At 41.2% G+C, this 18513-nt stretch overlaps 3 protein-coding genes across 3 annotated transcripts; 1 reads left to right on the top strand and 2 right to left on the bottom strand.

Moving 5' to 3' along the window:
* Positions 1–198: 198 nt before the first annotated feature.
* LOC121854189 (pro-resilin-like) lies at positions 199–3408 on the top strand. Its single transcript, XM_042348676.1, has 3 exons — positions 199–288; positions 672–865; positions 2694–3408. Exons 1-3 carry the CDS (start codon positions 283–285, stop codon positions 2818–2820), a joined length of 327 nt encoding a protein of 108 aa, XP_042204610.1. The 5' UTR covers positions 199–282; the 3' UTR covers positions 2821–3408.
* A 5300-nt stretch (positions 3409–8708) lies between these two features.
* Positions 8709–11337, bottom strand: LOC121854192 (cuticle protein 19.8-like). The gene is made up of 3 exons (XM_042348678.1): positions 11261–11337; positions 10737–10930; positions 8709–9309 (listed from the first exon to the last, which is right to left on the bottom strand). The coding sequence occupies exons 1-3, from the start codon at positions 11321–11323 to the stop codon at positions 8709–8711; spliced, it is 858 nt and encodes a 285-aa protein (XP_042204612.1). The 5' UTR covers positions 11324–11337.
* Positions 11338–14098: 2761 nt separating this feature from the next.
* On the bottom strand, positions 14099–18237 carry LOC121854180. The gene is made up of 3 exons (XM_042348646.1): positions 17205–18237; positions 16078–16244; positions 14099–15313 (listed from the first exon to the last, which is right to left on the bottom strand). The coding sequence occupies exons 1-3, from the start codon at positions 17274–17276 to the stop codon at positions 14278–14280; spliced, it is 1275 nt and encodes a 424-aa protein (XP_042204580.1). The 5' UTR covers positions 17277–18237; the 3' UTR covers positions 14099–14277.
* Positions 18238–18513: the final 276 nt, after the last annotated feature.

An 18513-nucleotide genomic window follows, 5' to 3' on the forward strand; every position in this document is an offset into this window, starting at 1 on the left:
TCGTCAAAAAATAGGTCATAATCCCAGAGGAGACAATGTAGAAATTCTGATCAATCTAATGCGGCTTCAAGCTTCTCGGGTCGTATTAATACATGTGTTTGTGTTGTAATACTTCACAGGTAGATGGTTGCTTATCGTCTCTGTTCTTTGCTGATTGTAAGGAAGTAACATGTAGGTGTGCCGGACCAGTACAGGTGGCCACACCCAGGCGTGGCCACTTATATAGTGTGGTGTCCAGGGTGGTGCCAGCAGTGTTCCTCAGCTCTCTGATCATCACACAACATGAAGGTACTGTACGTGGTATAGTAACTACTCACACTTTTGAATAACCTGAGAGTTTTGTTTCTCAGTTATATTCACTAGAGTCACGCTTGTAACATTATTATTAGAGATATATATATACCTGAAGTAAATAAGGAGACAAAATAAAATACTGAGATCTCATTGCTGCAGTATAACAATTTTTAATATGTGTCCATGCTTACAACTTTCTATTGTTTTCTTCGAGATAATAACACAATCTGTTCGTGGTTAAGTTTCCTGGCGCAGCAAAAATTATACTTTATGGACCGATGATGATGTCAGAGGTTCATACCGTCATGATTCTTTGGCTTTGTGCTGTTAAAGGAGTTCTGTGAGTGTGTTAGTTGATGGTGTAGTTCTTCCATCAGACTGTGGCTCTGTTGCTCCTGGTGGTGGTGGCAGCATGGGCGAGCCCTCAGGGTTACGGTGCCCCTACTTCTGGAGGGCAGGATTACCAGTCTGGCCCCGCTGTGTACAACTTCCAGTGGGACGTCAACGACTCTCCCTCAAGCAACTTCTACGGCCAGAATGAAGATAGAGACGGAGACAACACCCAGGGCAGGTGAGTCTATGAAGGACACGCCATTAGGGTTGTCAATGTCGTGTCTCATGGGTGTAAATATTTTTCAACTCAATTATAAATAAAAAAAAAACCTTATTGTATTCTCAACAATTTTTAATACATTAAACTTGATGTTATATAAAATAAATATATAATTACTTTCTGACTGAGAAAAGTTGAATAAGAATTAATGAGAACTTGAGGAAGAATCTTGTTAGGTTAAGTTAGTTATTTAGGGTGTAGTCGTCTTAAGAATGGAGGAAACTGCAGCGGGCCTATTGACCCATACTGGGCAGTCCCGTTTACACCCAACCCCTATTGCTCATATAAGCATCCAACCTATGTTTGAAGCTATCCAGCGTATTCGAGTTTATGATGATATTTGGTAACTTGTTCCATTCATCCACTACTGTATTACCAAACCAGTGTTTACCTATTTCGCGCCTAAATCTAAATTTGTCTAATTTAAAACTATTGTTACCAGTTCGCTCCTGGTTGGATAGTTTGAGTACCTTTGTAATGTCCCCTTTGTTCAGCCCTGACTTCCATTTATACAACTCTATCATATCGCCTCTCACTACTTCTCTCGAGGGAGTGCAAATTAAGATGCTTTAACCTGTCTCTGTACTCAAGGTTCCTAATGCCCGGGATTAGCCTTGTCATTCTCCTCTGAATTCTTTCCAAGGATTCTATATCCATTCTGTAATATGGTGACCAGAATTGAACTGCGTAATCCAAGTGAGGTCTCACAAGCTCAAGATATAGTTTTAGGATGACCTCGCTAGTCTTGTAACTAACACTCCTTTATATGAACCCAGGTACTTTATTAGCCTTGTTTCGAGCAAATACACATTGTTTACTTGGCTTAAGTTTCCTACTTATCATTACTCCTAAATCTCTCTCACAGTCGGATTTCTCAATGGCATCGTTGTTCATCTGGTAACTGGTTTCGCTGTTTACATCTCCTATACTGAGTACTTTACCTTTGGTCACATTGAATTTCATCTGCCATTTTTCAGACCATTCGAAAAATTTGTTTAGATCTTCTTGTAGTTTTGTGGAGTCCTCGTCAGATTTAATATCACGTCCTATTTTAGTGTCGTCAGCAAATTTACTTATGTTGCTGTATATGCCGATATCTATGTCGTTTATGTATATAATAAATAATAATGGTCCAAGTACTGAGCCTTGGGGAAGTCCCCTAGTGACGTTGCTCCAATGGGATTTAGTTCCGTTAATGCTCACTCGCTGTTTCCTGTCCTGTAAACACGCCCTAATCCATTTAAGGATATTGCTTTTGATGCCATGTGCTTCTACCTTTCTCATTAGTCTTTCGTGGGGGACTCTGTCGAAGGCTTTGCTAAAGTCGAGATATACCACATCATAATTGTGCCCCTCGTCCACCGATTCGAAAACTGATGAAAAGAATGTTATTAGATTAGTTTGACATGAACGCCCGCTTGTGAAGCCATGCTGGGAATGATTGATCAATCGGTGCTTCTCCAGGTGATTTCGAATAGAGTTTGAAATGATTGCTTCCAGTAATTTGCCTACTATTGATGTTAGACTGATTGGGCGGTAGTTAAAGGATAGTGATCTATTCCCCTTCTTGAAAATCGGTATTACATTCGCTATCCTTCATGATTCTGGTACTACACCTGTTGTGTATGGAAGCCCTGCGCATTTCATCCCAGATAAGTCGCTCATTAACTCTATCACTCCCCCACAATCCTCCTCACCCCACACTCCTCCTCAACCCCCACACTCCCACTCACTCCCCCACACCCCATACCACCTCCCACTAACAAATGTCTTGCCTCACCCTCAGTTACTACGTCCAGCTCCCCGGTAATCGTCAACTGAAGGTGGACTATACCGTCGACGAGTTCGGCTTCCACCCCGTCGTCACTTATGGGTCTGGTGGCCAGGGCTCAGGTGGCCAGGGATATCAGTAACCTGCCGCAACACTAATAAACTCTTCCTTCATTATAATTATCAAACATGATCTCCAAAAGCTGTTAGTTCAGCTCTCTATTTTGTTCCAATATTCATCCCAGCTTTTTTAAACTTATTTTTTTATACGCTGTTATAAAATGTTTGCCTGGTGTTAATATCCTTTTGTTTTAACCAGTTATTCACCCCATCAGTTTTAACACATCATGTAAATTTCACTTTTAACTTAAACTGTGATATTACTGACTTGTGTTTCTTCCCGAAATTCCCGTATCAAGTCAAGTCCTACCTACTGACCCACTCATCAGAAGGACAACACCACTGTACTACTCTGTGATGGACTTCATAGCCACAAGATTCACTCTGAGCTCCTCACTCCCTCCTTAGCGGGATATAACACGGTCCAGGGATTCCCTTATGTCTGGTCAATTACTAAGTTTCTTGTATGTAAATCCTCTTGTTCACTGTTTTGATTCGGCTTCCATAAACGTGTTAAGTGTGTGTACTGTGTGTGTGTGTGTGTTGTAGTCCCTGTAAACCATCATGGTGAACACTGGAAGAATGTTAACAAATATATCATTAATATATTATCTGAATATTATCATTCTTACCTTATTATTCCTAAACTTATTTACCAAATACTAGAATTATTAAGTGGTGGTATATTGCTGTACTAGGTTCTCTCTCTCTCTCTCTCTCTCTCTCTCTCTCTCTCTCTCTCTCTCTCTCTCTCTCTCTCTCTCTCTCTTTGTACCCAGCAATACACTCCTACAGTTTCAACGCAATACTGAAGAATAAAAATAAATAATTTGCATTATGAGATCTCTCTTAACCCTGTTTGTTATATTTACAATTGGCTAAATTTACATCAGAAGTCCTGAGCTGATGCGACGACATTTAGGGCCATCCATAATGATGTAGATCACATGTTTGTGTTGTAGGCGGCGTCTGGAGGAACAAAAGAGCTTCGTTATCATCATATTCCTCATGATTATGTATTTTCATTACACTCTATTGGAAGGGTTGTGGAGGCTCCAGCAAGGTATAGAGCACAGTGAGAAGGGTTCCAGTGTTATGTGACACCGAATATAAGTTGTATTTTGAGGTAATTACTTTACCTGTTCAGAGGTAATTACCCTTCTTGTTCAGTAGTTAAGGCTATATTTTACATTACTTTGTTCCCTTATGTAATAATTGTTTAATATATATATATATATATATATATATATCTTGATAAAATCACACGGAAAATGGAAACAACGGAGTACCTTAGCTTTTCTGTCTTTATTCAAGACATCTTCAGAGGCAATCAGAGAGAGGCATAAATATAGGTGACTAAAAACATGAGGTCAGGTCATAATGATGACATCCACTAATCCCACACCAACACAACCGTAGAGGAGCTTAAGAGAAGGTGGTGACGTGACTAAACAGGTCAGGTCAGAAAAAAGGACCCACAAAATAACTGTCATACATCAAAACTGAAGGTGGACTTCAAACATTCCAAAAGATTTTGAAATAGCCTTTATAAACTTGAAAAGAAATAAGAATTCATCCCAAAGGCTGATAAGTCTAATGCTATTGTTATTCTGGATAAAAAGTGACTACACTGGATAAAGATGAATTTGTCGTCAGTGATGAAAGCAATGCACAGAGTTTTGCCAGCATCCCTGAAAATATTAATAAGTTATCTAATTCAAATGAAGATGTTATTGAAAAAGAACCCCTGATTCACTAAACAGCTTCAAATCAGTCCTAATTTACCTTATATGTATGATTGATCAAAAACACACAAGCTTAATAACCATTAAACCATTCTAAGTCTTAAATCTATGGCTGCCAAATTATCCAAAATATGTTGGTAAAGATGATATCCCCTCTACAGGCCAAATATCTAATTCACATATAAAACTAAATGAAATCATGAATTAATGTTGACAAATCATCGCCCTGATTAGGGAGTACCTGTGAAAGACTTTACTTTTCATTTCTTAAAGATAAATTACAAATCAAGTAGATTTAACTATTGGAATATGACATACTTTCTGAAATTGATAGAAAGGTAACTGACAATGTGTTTAGGTGCAAATGGAAGTTCTACAAGCAAAGTATTTGGTATGAGCATGGGTAATTGTCTTTCTGCTCCTCTTCTAGCCTGTATTTATATGGAGTTCTTGAGTCTAGATTACTCCCCAAATGTAGTTAATCATTCCTCTCTGGTATAGATATGTAGATGATGTTCTTTTGTCTTGGCCCAAAAAACAGTGACCTCTTTGGAATTTTTATATGTTTAATAATATTGTCCCTAAAATCTAGTCTCAAAATTGAAAGAGCAGAAAATAGTGAATCCTTCCATTTCTTTATGGATATGCTTATCTAGAAATGCATACAAACGTTATAAATTTAAGGTATATAGAAAGCCCACAGGTAGACAGTTTCCATACTTTTTATCCAATCACCTTGAGCTCTTTCCGCCATGTTCAAGTGTATTTGTGGACTCTGTTTGCACAGAAACTTGGGTACCTTCTGTGTTTGTTGACTGTTGCTTTAAAAGGGCTAAAAATCCTTTTCATTCTCTGTAACCAGACAAGTTCCTACACCTAAGAATATTTTTTGACTCCTGCTCATCGTGATGAATTTGTCCCTTTAGTTCGGTCCTCAAGCTTCTAAATATTACACGTTGTTTCCCTAAGTAGACTCAACCATCACTAATATGTTATCAAGGAAATGAATCAGCCAAAGTGTTATTGTATTCCATGTAGCCACTGTAATTGTAATTATGTAGGTCAGACAGGAAAACACTGCAGCCCAGAATCAAAACAAATATAAGTATAATATCAGAACTGCATCTGAAAGCAGTGCCTTATCTGTTCATGTTAGAATATTAATCACCCCATTGTTGGGAAAAAAGCTAGAAGTATTCAAATCATCTTTAGTCACAGAAAATTCTGGGTTGAAGTTAGTTTGATTAAGAATTAAAATCAATAAACCTTAGTGATGGCCGTTCAAAACTGATAATATGTTACACAAATTTATTTGTCAGTGGCCCAAGGTTAAAACTGCTTTGAAAACCTTTGATCTTTTGAGCGTATGACAGTTATTTTAGGGTCCTTTTTCGACCTGACCTCCCCAAAAGCCCTGTTTTGCCGTTGGTGTGGGGATTAGTGATGCCTGTCTATTATGACCTGACCTCTATGTTTTAAGTCTGTATATTTAAGCCTCTCTCTGTCCATGTAATCTAGCTGTTTCTGAAGATGTTCCTTGAAGACGAAAGCCATACCTGTTGTTTCCATTTTCCCGTGTGATTTTATTTTATTCATCTGTCCAATGTTTTCATATATATATATATATATATATATATATATATATATATATATATATATACTGTATATATATATATATATATATATATATATATATATATATATATATATATATATATTATATGGACTAAAATGAAGTACTGTATATATGGTACCTCGTGTTTCATACCAACTGGATTCGGTAAAATGCTACTGACATCCACATAAGCGGCACGGGCAGTTCCCAATGGGAGGTTCACGGCGCCATCAGCTCGATGAACAGGCTTTGTGTGAAATATAACATAGTCTAGAACTGCTTTTAGTGTCCTTGTGGCATGGTCGGTAACGTTCCCTGGTCCCACACAGTAGGTTGAGGGTTCGAGTCCTGGCTGGTGAGGTTGTTGATTATATGTTCAAAGTCTGTGTGTTATATGTATTAAGTAAACCAGCCTACGTTGTGTATTAGTTTGGTAAAATTGTTTGATAATTAATTGGCGACATGGTATCAGCACTGTGTGGGTCAGGGTCCACCAGCTCAGCCAGTGAGTGGGGAGAGAGAGTGTGGTCCACGTGTGGTACAGCTGGTCTAGACTCAGGATATATGTATTGGAGATTAGTGTTTTATACTTTTGTACTGCTCAAGTGTATGGTAAGAGTAGGGTTAAGGTTTAGGGTAATTTAGGCTGTGGTTGTTTATATTCCACTTGTTTTTTAATTTGTCTTTGTAAATACGTTCCCTAATATTAATATATTAAGAAATTATGCAGAGAATGATTCTCCCTTAATATGAGGCTTAGTAAGAACCTGGCCTATATATTATTAGAGTCATTATAGTGTTTACCCTGTGACCACGAGTGTCAGGGGATTGTTTCTTTATGCTTTCACGATCAAACCTCACCTCTTATGTGACTAGTGGCAAATTCTTGATAAACCGGAGTGGTGGTATAACACCAGCATGGTATAAATCACGATAATGCGAGTAAATAAAAGATTAGCCAGATCTATAAAAAAAACCCGCTTAACTTGCATTGTCTTATGTTTACTCAAGTGTTACCTCGTTGTTCTTAAACCACACATGTATTCTCTCCGGGCCTTAAGGGCTTTATACCAATAATCTTCGTATCATGACTTGGTAGTGACTCGGATAAACTACTTCATCATCATTGTCACACGTTTATTCGTGTTTACTTCGAGGGAGAGTGAGAGTTGATCCCAACATCCAGTGAGTGAATTTTGAGATCTCTATTCTCCCAATACGGTCCCGTTTTGCTGATATTTAACCTAAGTTTCAACAAACGTAATGACGGGTCTTTAACTTGTGTTTACTTCGAAAAACCTATGATTCTCAAAACGCTCGGTTGTTTAATAAGTCAAAATTTACTGTACATATCTTTGGGGGGGGGGGGGTAGTTAGATCTTGTATTTTTACATCTAAAGTGAATCCTATTACATTTGATGACATTAAATACATCAGCCAATACTTACTCAATTCTTCAAGTCTCTTTGTATGGCCTCGACGTCTGCCGGAGTCTTTATGATTTTATAAACTTTAGTTCTTAGTATCAGTTTAATAACATCATTTAGTTGAACCTTCCAAACGTAATATTTCTGGGAACTGTAAGTATCGTGTAAGAGGGAATAATCTACTGACTCGTTCATATGATTCTTAAAATTTTATTTGGATTAATTTTCTTTAATTTTTTTGAATTCCAGTTATGTTAAGAAGACAACACGGCGATACATGCTGTACTTCTTAACAAAAACAAGTTAAAAACATTAATAATATGTTCACTAATACATTTTTAGGTGATTATACAGAAAACCTAATTAAAGTTCAGGGCTTGGCTGAGGAGAGTAGACCTCAAACTGTCCCCAGGTCCAGAACCCTGACTCATATTAGGGACATAAAGGGTGTAAAGGCAAGTGACATAGAACAATAACACTTAACGTAAGTTCCTGAATAAAAATACCGGATATTAAAGGAAGATCAACCAGTAATAACATAGTACAATGATCAACACTGTTAACGTGACAGACGGGAGTTCAACACAAGGTGTACATCAACACAAGGTGTACATCAACACAAGGTGTACATCAACACAAGGTGTACATCAACACAAGGTGTACTTTCATCATTAAGTGTTATATGTTATCATTAAGGGAAACTGAGGTAAAATAATACACCAAAAATTAACACTGTAACCGCATATAGTTTGACTTTAACTCGACAAATTAGCGGAGGAGACAAGGGACTATTATTCAACAAGTCAAAACTTAATAGATAGAAATAAATGTAAACCAAAAATAAACAAATAGAGAAATGCCGAAGACCTTGGCCATTATTGAGTAAATATTTCAGCTTCCTAAACCAGAAATTGCCGATATATAACCTGGACAATCAAACAGAGAGTAGTCCCTCTATCGGAACTCGAATCCACGGGGCACTTTGCTTCGCGTGGCACCTGGGGATGGAATGGGGCTGGTGTACAAGACAAAAAAAAATAGGACAAGTCTTTATAAAAATTAATAAGGACATTTGAGAAAAAATCTTTGCCGGAATCATCATAAAGGCAGAATGTAGAAGGAAGTCACGGCTGGTGTAGGCTCCTGGTAGCTCTGTTGTGGGGCTTGAGTTTGAGTGGGTAGACCGTACTCCTGGCTTGGTGCTGGTGCTGGGGCAGGGCGGGAGTAACTCGGGCTTGGTGCTGGTGCTGGGGCAGGGCGGGAGTAACTCGGGCTTGGTGCTGGTGCTGGGGCAGGGCGGGAGTAACTCGGGCTTGGTGCTGGTGCTGGGGCAGGGCGGGAGTAACTGGCTGCTGGTGCTCAGGGCCTGGTGCTGGGGCAGGGCAGGAGCGGGAGCTAACTCGGACTTGGTGCTGGTGCTGGGGCAGGGCGGAGTAACTCGGGCTTGGTGCTGGGGCAGGGCGGGAGTAACTCGGACTTGGTGCTGGTGCTGGGGCAGGGCGGGAGTAACTCGGGCTTGGTGCTGGGGCAGGGCGGGAGTAACTCGGGCTTGGTGCTGGGGCAGGGCGAGAATACCCCTGGCTTGGGGCTGGGGCGGGCTGAGAGTATCCCTGGCCACCTGAGCCCTGGCCACCAGACCCATAGGTGACGACGGGGTGGAAGCCGAACTCGTCGACGGTATAGTCCACCTTCAGTTGACGATTACCGGGGAGCTGGACGTAGTAACTGAGGGTGAGGCAAGACATTTGTTAGCGGGAGGTGGACAGGATTGGAAGAATAAGGCAAACAATTTTCTTGTTTGTGAGCAATTGTTTAGTTTGTGGGGAGAAAAAGCCTTCTGTGACGAAAGTTTGCAAAGGTCTGGATGATGATCTGCCGCTGCTGGTTGCCAACTTCAACTATGAAAGTGAATCATTGGTCCTTAAGGAAAAGCTATCTTGTGTTCAAACATTTAATCTGTCTCAGCAATGGTGCTTCTTTCTTTCCTTCTTTTAAAGGGAGAGAACCCCGAGGAAATTGAACTATTGCCCAGAAACATAAATCCCAAGTGACTTTTCGAATGTTCCTTCAATTTTTTTTTTTTTATAAATCTGGCTCATTGAATCACACTCATCGTTCAGTGTCTCCGGCTCTTTAGCAGCTCAGGGCCAGATTATAAAGTAACCCCTTCAGCAGAGGGACATCTCTGCGACGAAGGACGTATTTTAAATAAAGTGTCCAGCTCCGTCGGGGTTCGCAGGGGGCACTTGAGACATCTGTTTGAATCAAACTTCGTTACAAATATTAATGTATAGTGTGACGACTCTCTCCCCTCCTCACTCTCCCATCATAATAACCACTTGCTCCAACTCGACACCAGGAGGAGAACCTGTTCCACGAAGCTACTCCACCCCAGTGAGCACCGATCGGAACCAGTTTCCCATCTGGCTATGAGACCAGCTCAGCTGCGGACCGAGGTATCAAGGTAAGCGTGTCTGCCTGGTAACCTCGTCAGTCTCTTCTCTGCGGCCTATGGTGTGGACGAAGGCTTGTATTACGGACTACTGTTGGTGGTGTTGTGATGGTTTGATGGTAGTGGACTACGGTGGTAATCCCTGGTTACTTGCGGTTGGCTATAGCAACCTAGACATACTACCTAAGCTGCCATTTCTATCAGGTTTTTGTGTTGTATATAGTATGTGTATTTAATATTTAAAGTAGGAATAATCAGGTAATATTCTGGTGTGTTTTGATAATTGCATATTTGTGTTTTACTTGTGTTGTGTAATGCACCTAATTTATTATATTAATCAATACTTAATAATATATATGTTATTAAATGACTCGGTTTACTTAATCTTTTTATCTCTTTCATAGCTTAAATTTGTCTGTCACGATAACAGTGATTCTTGTGTGTGTTCCTTACTTACTGCATCCACATATTTCAACCCTTAGATTATTCGCTCATTATTTTAACTTGTCAACTTTACCTTTCCTCAATGTTGTGGGTAGCAAGGCGGGACATCACAAGAGCCACATGGATCAAAAACAGATATGAATTAAGCAAAAACCCCATCCTACTATTGGCTTACGTCAGGTTACCAGGTTATCTCTCATTCGCGGGATGATAAACGATATTGACAGCCCTAATGGCGTGTCCGTCATAGACTCACCTGCCCTGGGTGTTGTCTCCGTCTCTATCTTCATTCTGGCCGTAGAAGTTGCTTGAGGGAGAGTCGTTGACGTCCCACTGGAAGTTGTACACAGCGGGGCCAGACTGGTAATCCTGCCCTCCAGATGTCGGGGCACCGTAACCCTGAGGGCTGGCCCATGCTGCCACCACCACCAGGAGCAACAGAGCCACAGTCTAACAGGGGTACAATAACATTAAGTAAAGTAAATTGTTTTATAGTTTGAATGTTCCTCTCGATATTAGAAGCTGATAATCACGCCTGTCAGTATGGTACAGTACATCGCATCGTTGTTTGTGATATTTTAGCTGTTTTGGTCACCATGAAGATGTAAAAATCAAGTGAACTAGAACAGATTTTACAACTTCTTGCTGTTCATTTACACTAAAACGGCAATAAAACTCCTTTTAGTTTAATATTCCCAAGGGGAGCACCAACGAAGAACCTGTTGCTGCGTGTGCCAGTAAATCGATATATTATACAAATAGTTGGAGAATATAACTTGCCTTCATGTGTTTGACCGACAGAGTGTAGAGGAGCACTGCTGCCATCACCCCAGATACCAGCATATAAGCATCACGGTGAGGACGGTTGGGTGTGGTCGTTTGTGCTGAACCGCCACGTTTACCCTACTATAGTTATTGAGAAAGAGGAAGTGCAGCATCCGTGGAACTCCAAGACACGAGATCACCGCCGCCACAATTCCTATACACGACGGGAACACCAGTGGCGCGCTGTAGGTGTGTTGGTGTACGTAATCACACTAATAGAATAATGAGAAATATTTTATACAGTCAACTGTTACCCGTTTTATCGTACACCGTATGTAATTATATCTGAGGAGAGTGAAAAAAAGGTATGTAAAGGAAATAACTGAAAATTTATTTTATTTTACAATTTTATAGTCACATAAGTCAGGTGGTGGTATTTGAGACAGGTGGATATATGGAAGATTGGAGATGGTTACACCTTCTACATAATCTGGGGGGCGAAGATAAGTCTCATTAGCGGTCCAAACATTCCCACCTGTAAAGTGAGGTTCTCATTCACAGCTTTGTGGACCGGGGATGCCCCTGACGAGAAGGCAAACGTTAAGCCCCCTGGCTGCCCACCATCAACACACTTACATAATTTAATACTCTTGTCTAATATTATGTGGATTTAAGTACTAAGTAGATTTTTTAAACACAATTCATCGGTGTTCATTTCTTAGTTCCCGCCATAGAAGTTCGTGAAGCACATACTAAAGGTTACTCTTGTCCGTCTGTTCAAGAATCGTTTATGCAATGACTTTGGGGGTCGATATAATATTTAATATCGAGGTTTTCATGATAAATATTCAACCAGTTTAATAAATGAAATAAAAAAAAGATTTCTAAAATTTACGTTATAACCCTGTTGCACTAAGAAGTTTTAGTAGTCTACATCATTCACCTTCACTGATAATTGGTTTCATTTCTACAGATAGTAGGGGAAACTTAACCTAACCTAACCTAACCTGGACAGAAGTAATAATGAACCGAGTAAGATTCACACTTGTACAGAGGCTGTCATGGCGAAACTGCAGGAGGTGAGATAATGATAATTGGAGAGACATTTGATATTATTGAGCCTGAGATCGTTGATAATACGGAAGACGAGAATAATAGCCGAGACAGTGGTAGAGGTCTGTTCTAGATGATTCCGTGATGGATAGGCGCCAACACCCTCACATTACCTCACAACCATCCAGACGTATCAGTAAGTGTGAAGGTGGGTCCCAGGATTCTCACTCGAGGTGTGATTGATTGCTGTGTAGTTACATGGAGAACGTAGGAAAATTCTCTCGTCACCCTTATTGTGGTGGGCAATGGTCACGAACACCAGGTGAGATGCGCGCCTGTGAGAACCTTCATTGTCATTCTACCTACAAGAAAAGTATCTGTTTTCTCATGTTTCGTCTCTTGATTTTTCTTCTCCCCAAAGTTGTCTTATATTCTATGTTCGGACATTTTTTTTCACGTTTTATCCTAGTTGAATCTCCTCAATTATATGACGTTGTTGATCTTTTAGTTTGATTAAATGTTACAGTAAAGCTAAACATGTTTTTTTCTTCTCAGAGTGGATAAGGGAGACATCAGTTCGTGTATATACCAGACTGTATCATAATCCTCTTTAGTCTACCTTTATAACGTCTATCGTGAGCCGCAAGACTTACACAGCTCATAGTAGCGTTGTTTCCTTCTGCCCTTATCTCACCGCTACTGTAGAGGAGAAATATGATGAAATTTGAAACATTATCACCATCGCCTCTCGTTCATAAATACTGTGTTATGACGCTACGTGTATACTGGGCTCCTTCTTCCCCTCTACCTTCTTGCTTCTCCTCACACTGTTGAACTCTCTTCCTGCACGTCCTTCTTCATGTGATAACGTTGTCAGGTACAGTGTGTCTGTTGGCCCGCCATTATGAAACTGATTTTTCCCAGAACTTTCTCAAGGTCAGGTTGAGCTACTCTGCACACAAACTCTTTACAGTACTCCGTCATTCAACCACCCATTGAGTGAGTGAGGATTAGCTAATTGTAGTGTGTGTGTGTGTGTGTGTGTGTGTGTGTGTGCGTGTGTGTGCGTCAGTATTACTCCACACGACTAGGAAGTGGTCCCGACTTGGCCCAGAGCGAGAGAGTGAATGTACTGTACCTGTGGCGTGTTGCTCCACCCATCGCGTGTACTCTCTTCACGGGTACGGCTCCTCTCCTCTCCACACACACACACGCCCGGTCACACGTGTGTACTGTGTGTATACTGTATGTGTGTGTGTGTGTGTGTGTGTGTGTGTGTGTACTGTATGTGTGTGTGTGTGTGTACTGTGTGTGTGTGTGTGTTTGGACATGTGTGTATTTAATAATAATTACAGGGGCGGATCCAGGGGGTCCTGGAGGTCCGGACACCCCTCTTTTCATCAGAAAATTCCAAGACTTTTTCTTTAATGCAGTATTGTACTCAGGCGTTTTTGTAGAGTAAAATTAATTCCTGTTGACCTCAGAATATCTCTTAATATCAAGTGCACATGACCTCAAAATGGCCAGGACATTGGTCAGGTTTCATCGGTAACACTTTAAGGTAAAACGAAGACGAACACTATAAGAAACTTCTCTGGTGACTCGCCTGAGTGTTTCTAAAGAGCATTGGTTACTACTGGGCCTTTTTCTGTTTTATAATGCCTCTGATATATTTCCTTCAGTTACTGCTTAATCACAAGTATTCTATTGTACAGAAACACCCCCTTACATAGATTAAAATAAAACCTTGTTACCACAAACATCAGGGGTAGGTAGCATATTTATTTACATTAATATACAATAATTATTAGTCAACAAAACAAAAAAGAAACTAAATTAGAAACATAACAAAAACAAACAGTATGAAAGGCAACCATGAGTAAGAGAGCTGTACTTGAAAAGAGCTCCGTGACGTCATCACAACTCTGACATAGACGTAGGCGTAGACGAATAGTGTGATACAAGAACCACGAATAATTCTATATCACACGGCCGTCTGACACTTTCATTGCTTCGGCTAATAATAAAAAATCATAATTTGGTAGGGGAGGAGCTGCTGTTATTATATTTACTTCACGGGGGCGATGGAATGGGGAATCAATCCACTTAAAGCCAGACTTGCTCTCTTTGGACACACGAATTGGTCGGAGCTCACCTTTCTCGTGGGTAAAGTGACTTGCTGTGGGAATTTGAGAAGGCTGCAGTGTTCGTGGTTGAGAAGCTGTGAAACTTTCTGGGAGTAAAATTTCCTCATGTTTAGAGAATTTTCCTAAGTCAAGCGAGTTTAGCTGGGGACGAACCTCTCGTCTAGGAGAAAGAGTAGCTGGAGGAACGGATGTTGAAAGGGAGGTAGAAACACCTCTCTCGGGAAGATGAGCTGAGAGCTTGTGGACTGTGTGATCTTTTGGTGGGTGAGGACTGGGTATAAATCCTTTTGGCTTATGGAGAGAAACACTTATTGTTGGGAAAGAAAGGGATGGGACTAACTTTGGCTTGAGAATTGAGTGAATTGTTGGCTGGATGAGGCTGGAAGGGACCCTGTTTATATTATCAGCGTCTCGGAGTATCTTGGAGCCGGAGGGAGAGAACGATCCTGTCTTGGTGTTTGAAAGAGACTTTGCTGGAGGGCGGGAGCCAGTGGGGACTACTCCCTGCCCCACAGTTAAAGGTGGAACGGTAGCATAACTTGATACTACCCCTGGGCTTGAGCTGGGCTGATGCTGAGAGGTGAAAGGACCAGTGACCGAACCTGGGACAACGATTGGACGAACTGGTGGTTGAGGTCGACGATCTGGTAGTGTTGCTGGGTTAGGGACAGAGGAGATAGCTTGTCTCGCGGTGATTGGGTCTTTTGTAAGGCTAAGTGGGTGAGATCGGGGTGCTGTTGGACGCTGTACTTTTACACTGCGGCGTTGAGTCTGGCCTTCAGTGGTCACGGTGCTGGGGCGAAAACCACTCTTGTCTACGGTGTACTGAACCTTCATAGAGAGACCGTTTGGTAGTTTTGCGTAGTAACTGTAAATAAATGAAGAGGTCATTTAAATACTGCATATTATGACTAAAAAAAATATGTATTAATGTATGGGACTTTAGATCCTAGAGAAGTATGATAAATGGAAGAATCTGAAGAATAATAAACAGACGTGAATTATCAAGGCTGAGGCCTAGTGTTTATATAAGAGGAAGGAAGAAGAGAGAGCTGGATCCTGGAAGATAACAAGACGTTTATATTTTAACCGATTGTAAACAAGAAGCTTACGATCGTTTTTAGATGTGTTATTCTGTTTTGTTTTATTTATCATTTATTTGGATTATCGAAACAAGGACAAGTTTTTGTTTTTTTTACTGCTATGATTACCTCTGTGAAAATCAATACATATATGATCAAACAGACTTTATTCATGACGTCCTTCGTTATCTTAGGGTTAGTACTGATGCAGTTTCCTTATAATTTGAATCGAGTTTATCTGCATAATTTGCTCTGTGTCGTAACCCCTAAACCACATGACACACAATACGCTTCTTTAACCTCTGTGTTTGTGTCATTGTTCCAGGAAGACTTAACTTAATAATACGTGAGGCTCCATCAATTTGTTTGGCTGACAGAGCTCACACAAGGTCAAGTACAGTGACAGCGGATGACTGAATGTGGACAACAGTGATAAGGGAACCTCAGCGACTCAACATGAGCGACCTAAGATATTAACAAATGGTTCTAATACGGTGCCTCATCGCGGGCTACTCATGCTCTTCCTTGTTCCTGGTGACCGTAGACTCACCTGCCCTGGGTACCGGCTCCGTCCCTTTGCTCACGGTGACCGTAGAAGTTGCCCGAGTTTTCATCGCTGACTCCCCACTCGAAGCTGTACTGAGTGGGAGCGTTGGTGAACTGAGGAGTCGCCCACGCCGCCACTACCACCGACACCACCACCACCACCGCTACTGTCTGGGGGGAGGAAAAATATTGTCAATATCTGTACTAGTGTTTCCGAGACTAAGGTTTGGTTAGGTTGGGTTAGGTTAGGTTGATTGACATGCAGATTAGAGATAACCTGACCTGCCGTATCCTTCTGTCAATCAGTGTTGTGTGTTTATGTAGATTTTATGGTAATAATGGTGATGGGTGTTAGTGGTGGTGATGGGGTGTTAGTGGTGATGATGGGGGTATTAGTGGTGATGATGGGGTGTTAGTGGTGGTGATGGGGTGTTAGTGGTGGTGATGGGGTGTTAGTGGTGGTGATGGGGTGTTAGTGGTGGTGATGGGGTGTTAGTGGTGGTGATGGGGTGTTAGTGGTGGATGATGGGGTGTTAGTGGTGGTGATGGTGTTAGTGGTGGTGATGGGGTGTTAGTGGTGGTGATGGTGGTGTGGTGAGGGTGTTAGTGGTGGTGATGGTGTTAGTGGTGGTGATGGGGTGTTAGTGGTGGTGATGGGGGTGTTAGTGGTGGTGATGGGGTGTTAGTGGTGGTGATGGGGGTGTTAGTGGTGGTGATGGGGGTGTTAGTGGTGGTGATGGGGGTGTTAGTGGTGGTGATGGGGGTGTTAGTGGTGGTGATGGGGGTGTTAGTGGTGGTGATGGAGGGCGTTATTGGTGGTGATAAATCCAGCTGAACACCTGAGCATGGCTTTAGCTAAACACTTGGTCGTGGGTACAGTTGAACACCTTTGCATGGCTACAGTTGAACACCTGGGCATGGCTACAGTTGAACACCTGGTTATAGTTGAACAATTGGGCAAGGCTACAATTGGACGCTTGAGCATGGCTACAGCTAATCACCTGGGCATAGCTACAGCTGATCACCTAGGCATGGCTACAGCTGAAAACTTGAGTATGTCTACGCTGGCCAGGGGTAACATACCCAAGGAGTCAGGCATCATGACCCATCTGCCTCAGTAACGGCCAGTACCTTCATGACGAGTTGGCGTAGTGACGGCTCCCAGGTGTTAACTAGACCACGCCGCCCTCTGCTGGCTGCCATATATACTACCAGCACGGGCGGGTCTCATCTTGCATATCTAATGGCGTCATTATTATATCAGAATAATTAGCGAAAGGCAAAATTATCTCCACGCGGAACATTACCCTCGATTGTTCACTCATCCGTAGCATGACCTGGAGATAGAAAGGTTGAAGTATATTGAAATGCAGTTACATAGCACAAACGTAAAATTAGAAGCACTTGTTTATGATGTGAAAACTAGATATATGAGTTAGTGTGAAAAATTGTCATAATAGTTATAACAGACGTGCAGTACGGTACACATCTTCGGGCAGCAGTGTGGTAACTAACAGTCTCTCTTCTTACCCTACACTGTATATACCAACCACAAAACAAAACCATGTATATTATGGAGGGCATATAATACCCTAACCCTTACAATATACTTATCATACCCGCCAGTTGTAAACAGACCATGCGAACACAAGCAAACAATGTGAAAATACTGTTCGTTATTTTTTTCCTTTGGTATTTTCACCATAAATGAGAATATTATATGTCACTGGTGTATGATATAATTCATACTTTATAGAATTACTGTTTTGTGCCTCATCAAACACTATGATGAATTTGTTTCTCGTCACTACTGTGGTAGATCATTGTTGTATATCACGCCATAGTTATGTTATGTTCATAGTGAGTGAAGCAGAGCGGCCAAGGCTCATCTTAACTGTTCCCTGTACTATAGGAATAATCCTTTTGACTGAAAGATGCAACAGTTGGTTACCGCAAACTAAATTCTATAGAATTACATCCACAAAACAGCATCACCCTTGATACCATTAATGAAATAAAAGGATTTATTTCGCACAAGCTAGGGTAAAAATTATAGTTCCTTGACTGTATTCCATGTGTTGGCAGACTTCACTTCACTTAATTATAATTCAGGAAATATATAATGCAACGAAAGAGGGAGACGCAAACTCGTGCATACGTCATATTACTATAGTAAAGTAAAAAATAGTATATATTAGGTGCCTAAAAGAGATTGGAGCGCCTGAACGCCTAGCTTATACTACAGACGGGCAAGGGGGGACCTAGTTGAGGTATATAAGCATCTCAGGGGCACTACTCAGTTGAGTGTCCTTACTTGGAGCTGGCGGACGCTCGCCCCACAAGGGGTCACAGCTCAAGATTGAAGAAGCCGCAAGTCCGGAAAACCGTGAGGGCAAACTTTTTCGGAGTGAGGGTTGTAAACTCTTGGAACAATCTACCA

The sequence above is a fragment of the Homarus americanus genome, unplaced genomic scaffold (assembly GCF_018991925.1).
Source record: "Homarus americanus isolate GMGI-L3 unplaced genomic scaffold, GMGI_Hamer_2.0 scaffold46577, whole genome shotgun sequence".
Taxonomy (NCBI): domain Eukaryota; kingdom Metazoa; phylum Arthropoda; class Malacostraca; order Decapoda; family Nephropidae; genus Homarus; species Homarus americanus.

Bases quoted from the DNA above. Each gene is read 5' to 3' on its own strand.
- LOC121854189 (XM_042348676.1), top strand. The intron at 866-2,693 runs GTGAGTCTATGA...CCTCACCCTCAG, and splicing joins GGAGACAACACCCAGGGCAG to TTACTACGTCCAGCTCCCCG.
- LOC121854180 (XM_042348646.1), bottom strand. From the start codon at position 17,276: ATGGCAGCCAGCAGAGGGCGGCGTGGTCTAGTTAACACCTGGGAGCCG. The intron at 16,245-17,204 runs GTACTGGCCGTT...TCCTCCCCCCAG, and splicing joins TACGCCAACTCGTCATGAAG to ACAGTAGCGGTGGTGGTGGT. The intron at 15,314-16,077 runs GTGAGTCTACGG...ATTTATTTACAG, and splicing joins GGAGCCGGTACCCAGGGCAG to TTACTACGCAAAACTACCAA.
- LOC121854192 (XM_042348678.1), bottom strand. From the start codon at position 11,323: ATGCTGGTATCTGGGGTGATGGCAGCAGTGCTCCTCTACACTCTGTCG. The intron at 10,931-11,260 runs GCAAGTTATATT...TACCCCTGTTAG, and splicing joins TGTCGGTCAAACACATGAAG to ACTGTGGCTCTGTTGCTCCT. The intron at 9,310-10,736 runs GTGAGTCTATGA...CCTCACCCTCAG, and splicing joins GGAGACAACACCCAGGGCAG to TTACTACGTCCAGCTCCCCG.